The sequence below is a fragment of the Pistacia vera genome, unplaced genomic scaffold, assembly GCF_008641045.1.
Source record: "Pistacia vera cultivar Batoury unplaced genomic scaffold, PisVer_v2 Contig954, whole genome shotgun sequence".
Taxonomy (NCBI): domain Eukaryota; kingdom Viridiplantae; phylum Streptophyta; class Magnoliopsida; order Sapindales; family Anacardiaceae; genus Pistacia; species Pistacia vera.
Window position 1 is genome coordinate 252,658 of NW_022196839.1, and position 8,020 is coordinate 260,677.

The 8,020-nt window shown below is 34.3% G+C and overlaps 1 protein-coding gene across 1 annotated transcript; it reads right to left on the reverse strand.

Annotated features, from left to right (window-relative positions):
• Nucleotides 1-1,800, reverse strand: LOC116120995 (probable indole-3-pyruvate monooxygenase YUCCA3). The gene is made up of 3 exons (XM_031406964.1): nt 1,117-1,800; nt 658-1,029; nt 1-228 (listed from the first exon to the last, which is right to left on the reverse strand). The coding sequence occupies exons 1-3, from the start codon at nt 1,798-1,800 to the stop codon at nt 1-3; spliced, it is 1,284 nt and encodes a 427-aa protein (XP_031262824.1).
• Nucleotides 1,801-8,020: the final 6,220 nt, after the last annotated feature.

The following is an 8,020-nucleotide window of genomic DNA, read 5'->3' on the forward strand; positions in this document are numbered from 1 at the left end:
TTAGAAATGTGATATACATCTTCTATGACGAGATGCAATGGACTTTCTTTTCTGCCGTGTTTCTTCCTTCCAAGTCTTGGCAATGTCATGAGCTACACTTACAGCATCTAAAGATGCACCAGAAAGACCTCTTTTTGTGAACCCAACAGCATAAAGTCCTGCTTTGCCTTTCCACCCATTTGGAAATGGATTTTTTGGAATTCCATCTTCAGAAAATAATTCATTTTCCTGAATAAGACAAACACAAAAACATTTCTTACAAATGTTAATGTTTACTTCTTTTATATTTTATCTTCATCATCAATCAAAAAATAACAGAACCTAACTACCTGTCAGGTACCCAGAAGTTTAAAAAAAAAAAAAAAAAAAAAAAAAAAAATGTTCTTCTTTAGATATCAAAATCATTAATAGTTGCAAATAGAAGAATATATGTTAGTTTTTTGTTTGCCCTTACCAGCATACAAATCTCAGCGGCAGAAAACAAGTGGGTGATAGAGAAGAAACTTTTCTAACATTATTTTTACCAAATTTGATCTCTATGAATAAGACAAACAATTCTCCATCAAGCCAAACTATACTGTAAAAAGAATGTAACAGTTTCATGAAGGTCAACATAAATCTATTTGAAATAATTTAATGAAACTAAATTCAGCTCACCTTTAGCCATGAAGGAACATTGCTGCGGTACCCAGTTGCGAGAATAACAGAGTCAATATCTAGATTTTTTCCATTAACAAGCTCCACTCTGCCCTGAAAGAACCTTCTGATTCCAGGGACAACTTTAATTTCACCGGATCTAATTTTTTGTAAAGCACCAATGTCCAAAACTGGAGTCTTCCCTTCACTGTTCTTCAACTGTAAGGGACCTATAGGCGGCCTTTTTAGACCATATTTTTCTACATTGCCGAGAATCAATCGTGCTAGAATAAGCAAAATCTTGTCTACTAGCCAAAGTGGTAGCCATTTCATCATCAAAACTGCTAATTGAAATGTTGATTTCCCAAGAACTTCCCTCGGCAATACATGAACCTGGTGACCAAAAACACAGACGTTACATACTTCTAATCATCCAAAAACAGGATAAATTGCAGAATCCTTTTGAATATATTCACTCACCGAGCTTCGAACGACCATTGAGGGCTTTGCATTGTGGTTGCAGAGATCGACAGAGACTTCCATGCCTGAATTGCCACAACCAACAACTAGTACACGCTTTCCTCTGTAACTTTCACCTGATTTGTAGTCACTAGCATGAGAAACATGACCCTCAAATTCCTGCAAGCCTTCGAAATCAGGCACAACTTTCTCTGCATTTTCACCAGTGGCCACTACAAGCCACCGGCAAATATACTCGACTGATCCTGAACCACTAGATGAAACAGTTTTGACACGCCACAACCCGAAAGTTTCGTCAAACTTAGCAGATTGAACTGTTTCATTGAAATGCGGGGTTATGTCGAAGTGTTTTGCGTAGGATTCCAGGTAGTTAATGAACTGATACTTGGTGGGGTATTCCGGGAAGTTACTAGGAAATGGAAAGTCTGGTAACTGGCAGAATTGTTTAGGGAGGTGAAGCTTAAGGCGATTATAAGTTCGGTTTTGCCAAAGAGAGGCAATGCAGTTGGCGCGTTCGAGGATTATGAAGGGAACACCTTGTTGTTTAAGGCCTGCAGCAACTGCAAGACCTGAAGGACCAGCACCAACTATTACAGGGCCATTCACCCATATGCAACGGCTGTTAAAGAAGTACTCATCGAGAATTGGAGACATGTCTGGTATGTTAAGGCAATTGTTAAACATTACGGAAACTATATATGAGCTAAAAAGATTGTGAAAGGGACAAGTTTTGAAGAATTTGAGAAAAGATTAGAGAGAAAAAGAAGTGATGAGAATAGGTAGAGTACTGATGTTTATAGACAGATGAATGGTGACAAAGGATATGAGGAATGGAGAAGAGAATAAAAGGGAATATGTTAGAACTGATGTGTGAGGAGAGGGAAAGAGGGATGGGAGTTAAATACAGAGGGGTCTTGGGCCATGAGAGCAGCATGTGATTGGGATTTGAAAATGATGGTTTCTTCACGCTCATTCTGCAAATGATAAGCTTGGAGCCGTTTTCTATTTCTCTAATATTACATTGTTACTGTAGCATTAAAATTAGTCCAAACCCCACAAATTATATACAAAAAATTCACTCAAATCTCTACATTATCTATCATTTATGTGAATCCCTTTAATATCTAACCCATAATTATAATCCTTGATGGAGCTTATTCCTCTGCAGAGGCATACAGTACCCACCTACACCTCTCTGTTAAAAAGCCCTTAGATTTTAATGGTTTAGTTTTTCAATTGTCACATCTCACATTCTTAAAAAGGCAAATTTAGATTATGTCTCCATTAAGTAAATATTTTTCAATACAACTCAAGGCCCAGGCTCTGAATGAGTCCATAGCCAGGAGACTCTTATTCCATTTCTGGGTTTAAAAGTACTATTAAAACTTGTAAAAAACTTCAGAGAATCAATTTTTCCATTTCATCAAAAGAACACAACACAATGATAACAGATTACACCCTCAACTGTGGGCATTAACAAATTTCTCTAATCATCTAATAGATTCAAGAATTCTGTAGACTTTGCCGACTAAGCTTGGAGATTACGTTTTGATGGGGATTGAAATTTACAACTCTGGTCCTCACAAAGTTGAACTTGAACGTTAATTGCAAGGTTGACAGGTTCTTACTCCAACGCTAAAATCAACATCCATCCAACCAACAAGTTTTTAGGGTTTTGGAAAAATAAAGGAAGAATTTCTGGTGTTTACATTTATGACTAATGGGACAAACTACCGAAGACTCTTAGGGAAACTCCCAGCCACAGAAATAGTTTGTTGGGCCAGAAACATGTATGGGATCTATTATATACTTTACCCCTTTGTCGGCATAAATTGTGGAGTCAAATGTATACGATACCAGGTAGGAGGGAGTCCAATCACTTATATACACTATGATAGCTCACTGTTGGGACCATATAGGATAAATTCAATTTCTAATACCCTCTTTTGCACTTGGCGTGCAAGGCTGTGGTTCAAACTCATCATCGACCCAACCAAAGAGGGAAGAAAAAGAAACGTGGCTCTGATACCATGATAAAGTAGGCTTGAGTAGAACTCATTCCCAAAAGCTAGTTCAATAGAGGCGGGAACCCAATCATTTATATATGTCATAACAGTCCACTATTGGGACGATATGGGACAGATTCAACTTCTAACAAGATAAACTCAGAAGGGAAATATTTTATTCAATTTTTGGCAAAAGTTGAATCAAATTCATAAGGTTGAATTCATAGCTAGCCTTATTTGGATTCAATCTTTCAGCGTTTGGTCATCTGTCGACTCATACCGAATAGTTTTACTAAGCACATAGCCAAACAGAGTCACAGATATTTAATTAATTGAGTTGAAATATTAATATAATTAGACCCTATATAGAGTTGAAGAATAATATCTTACATGAGACAACATGACTCACCTACTTAATTAACCAAGCCAAACTGCGTTTCGCATGGCCTCTTCAATTCGTAAACATGTTATAAGACCAACATGTATTGAGTGTATATTTCATGTTATACCACATTTTACTGATAAAACCTTTAAGTATATCACATCATTTTGTTTATTTATTTATTTATTTTATTGGTGATCAGAATGTCTGGACGAGTTTGTGCACATCTCAACTAATCTCACGAGACCCTGAAATTAATAACCGGACAAACTTCCAATAACCACTCATATTAGCGCCCGAGGATATATCACATCATTTATACATTTATTTGATAAAATTTAAATATTGTAATCATATCATTTGTTTTGTGTTTATAGCGTCCGAAACCAATTGGAACTTGCTTTCTTTACATCAATAGTGTGAATAAAGGTTACAACTATAAAATGTATTAAGAAAAATTAATATGATAAACTGGAGAATTTAATAGTTTAATGCATACAATTGAGTTGCATTGTTTGATATTGTGTAGCTTTCCAAACTACCGAGAAAAAATCCACCTCTAATTCAAGTCCCAATGAAGTTTGGTAGCTGCGCTATACACAACAGGCGGCTTTTTACATTCCACCGACATTGAATTTGCAAACATTCGTATACAGCTACACATTCTTTAATTAACTCTTAATAAGAAACTCCTGTAATATGTATTTAACATTCATGATTTATCTGATTTTCATAGGGATTTGACTCTATATTTCCTCTGTTAAGAACATATTGCATGATGATTAATGCATGTTGTGATATTATTGGTTTTAATTTAATTAGAGCTAAATAAAAAAAAAAAAAAACACGTATGCTACATTTATGACCAATTGTCCTGCAGAATAATTTCTGATCAGTTATAAATTATTGGTGACTGTAAGACTCTTTTGTAATCATCTAGTTGTCTTGATTAAGAAAAATAAATAAAATTGTGTGAAAATTAGAGATAATCCAGGATATGTGAATTAATTTCTAGCTACTATAGTATTTCTATACAAGCTGGCTGGTTTGACCGATCTGATTGGGAACCAACCCCTTTTCGGTCTGAAAACACTCAAAACCTGATTTTAGCTTATGTCCTAGATTGGACCGGCTTTGGATGGTGTAATAGTAACAAGTCACCAGTCTGACTGGCCCGATAGTAAACCGGGACACTAAATCCCTAATTCTGACAGTTTCCTCCCTGATTCCGATAGCTTCTGGCACCAACCATCCCATCCGACAATATCAGCATCATCTTCATCTCCACATCAAAATCCCCATCATCCCGAACTCTAATTGGCCACCAATCGTCGTCGTCGCCACCAGTCTACTTCGCGAAAACCGACTGTCTCCCTCCCTAATTCTAGCAACTTCTGGCGTCATTCCCACCTAAGACCACCATCAGCATCACCTTCATCTCCACATCAAAACCAATCATCGTCATCGCCACCTAACTGCTTCACGGTACCTTTATGTATGATTATATTATTTATTGGTTTATTTTATTATAAATAGAAACAATAGAGATGGACGCAGCTGGAATCATTTTTCTTGGTTATAACTGGACACACATTATTGGTAATAGAGGAGAGTAATTAAGAAATGAACATAAATAATGCGAGCACAAGTTAAAGCCTTAAATTTTATCTCCAAACACAAAAATTGAGACAAAATTAAAGAGAGTTTCTACTTCTTCTAAAGAAAACTATCTTAATTATATTTATATTATATAATTGATAATTCTGTGTCACAATATTTTTTTATATAGGTAAAGTAAATTTAGAAGATTAAGAAAAATTCCAATTTCTTATCAATTAGCAAGTGAGCATTTTGTTGAAGCCATACTATATTTTCCCAGCCTAGATCCTAAGCAACCAAATTGAGTCTAAATTGACTAGAAAGTTAATGTGAACATGAGAAAAATCCTAACTGTTTCACAAACCAATAGATTACACTACGAATCGAGGTTCGAGGATTAAATATATGCTGTATAGACCAAGATTTTGCTTGCGACTTACGCAAACAAGCTGAGTGTGGTTTCTACAAATGGAAAATATATACAAGTGGCATATTATATTTAAGTATTAGAAAGGATTAGGTTTTGGCAACCATGCATGCTCTTGAAGTAATAAATATGTTTGTAATTCAATGTAATGTCCACGAGGCAAAGAATGTTGACAAGGAAAGGATTGATCCATCTATTCATCGAGGCCATGTGGAGTAGTTGATAATTTCACATTGGGGGGCTCACTTAACCCTATCGGAATTTGGAACCACATCATCTCTATACTTTGTTCTTGCATTGGAACCTGTTGTTTTGGACCACCAAAGTACTCCATGTTTTGGCGAAGTATTAGTGTGATCGATCTACAGCTTTAAAAATTAAAAGTCTATTCACTCATATGGTGGAGAAGATGAAAATGAATGAGAAGAAATTTTTCATGGGAAAAATGAGACGTTGCACGTGCATGGAACCTCGATCAGTTACATCAAGTTATTCTTTTCATGCAAGATAATGTGGGTTGTTTGGTTCTTCTTAGGTTATTATTCTAAGGGCTGGCTTTGGAATTAATGAATAGAATCATCATCCCAATATTATTGTGATTGATGGCATGTGTCTTCAAGATAGTTTTATTAGTCAAAAGAAGCATAATTTATATTGAAAATATCGTTAATCCATTGAATAGATGATAGTTATGGTTTAATGTGGATGAGTCAACATTAAATATCAAATCTTAGGTCTAACTAAATAGTTATTGTCCGTTTCTATTTCATGTCTGCATGGATTAACTTTTACGCTTCATAGAAGCATCTTTTACTAAAAGCATGTCTACTTAGTTAAATGAGATCACATTAACTCCTCACCTTATTAAGATTGTGTCCTAAGATCGTCACACCCACCTCCTTGGGTAGGTCATCATATATGTCTTATTGTATAGCAAGACTTTTCTGATACTAATGGTTAAATCTTTGTCAAATCTTGAGTCTAATCAAGTAGAAATTGTCTATTTTTGACTCAGACTTGCACAGATTTGCTTTTAAACTTCACATAAACAACATCCACTCAAAACATGTCTATTTAATTATGAAAGCTCAAACATTTTAAACTTAATTTCAAGCTTGTTCACTAATAACGTGAGATGTGAAATATAAATTCTTAGTAACTAAAACTTTATCCATGCAGAGAGGAAGGGATAAGAAGGTAAGGCACCTCATTTCGTGATCTAAATTATAGGAAAATGTGTTAGTGTAGTGTTATCATTATTTTGGCTTCCCAAACCCAAACCTTGTAGTTGCAAATGAAAGCTCGAACGTTACTTCAGCCAGCTTGTACAGTTAGCAACAAATTAATATTATATCTCTTCTCTACACGGGAATAGTACTAATTAATCTTTAATTCTCATTAATGGCTTCATGAACTTTCTAAAAAGAGTATGGTTGGTGGGATATCTTTGCTTGTACTGCTAAACAGGTTCATATTTAGTACTTAGCGTGAGAATACCGAATAATATATAGTTCGCGCCAGCTTGGAGATGACCCTATCTAATTGTACCATGTTGCCATTCTTGAATCTTGAGTGACTAATTAATTAAGTAAATATCAAATCAACATGGGGCCGGTCACTAATCTTTGTTATATCTCTCTTTAATTACAGCTAGTTTCATTTCTAAATGGAGTATAGCTGGTAGGATAGCAGCTTTAGTCGGGATGCGAAGCCATCTTCATCATCTAGTTTCTGAAAATATCATAGAACCAGACACTTGAGCTATAGCCGCATGGGGATATGTCAAAATAAGCTTCCAAGATTTTATTTTATTTTATTTTTTTTGCAAAAGCAAATCTTAATAAATACATAATCCTCGTTTGTAATCCAATAGGACATAATGGACTTAACTGGACTCCAGGACATATATATATATATGATCATCATTCATCAATTAATTTAATAATTTTATACAATGACGATCATTTTTATTTTATTTTTTTACATTTTTATGAGAAAGATCACACATAAATATATAGATGATTTATTTGAGTACATACCCAATTCATTTCATATGGATATTCTTTTTTTTAATAATACTTAGATATTCAAATGGTTTAGAAAATTCTTGTTTTATAGACTTGCTAATATCACAGTTATATATAATGAATGAGAAAGTGGAGAAAGTGAATTATAATGAGAAACAATAAGATAGAGATAAAGAGAAGGAGAAATCTAATTTATGAAGATAATAGCAGGAAGATGAAAGGGAAAGTTCATCCTTCATCATATGAATACACCATTTTTTAACAAACAATTATTAACGTAAAATTCGGTATATATGTATTTAATTTTAGCGCTGCATTATAAAAAAAATATCATGGGATATAATAAAAGTCATTACCATTTATAATAATGATCAATAATGCCAATCAATTATATTTGATACAATGAGTATTCACATCTTAAACCTTAATTATATCTAATTCCCTATATATATACTAGAAAACA

Excerpts from the sequence above, each read along its gene's own strand:
- LOC116120995 (XM_031406964.1), bottom strand. The coding sequence starts at position 1,800 with ATGTTTAACAATTGCCTTAACATACCAGACATGTCTCCAATTCTCGAT. Across the intron at positions 1,030-1,116 it reads CAATGGTCGTTCGAAGCTCG|GTTCATGTATTGCCGAGGGA; the intron begins GTGAGTGAATAT and ends TTTGGTCACCAG. Across the intron at positions 229-657 it reads ATGTTCCTTCATGGCTAAAG|GAAAATGAATTATTTTCTGA; the intron begins GTGAGCTGAATT and ends TGTCTTATTCAG.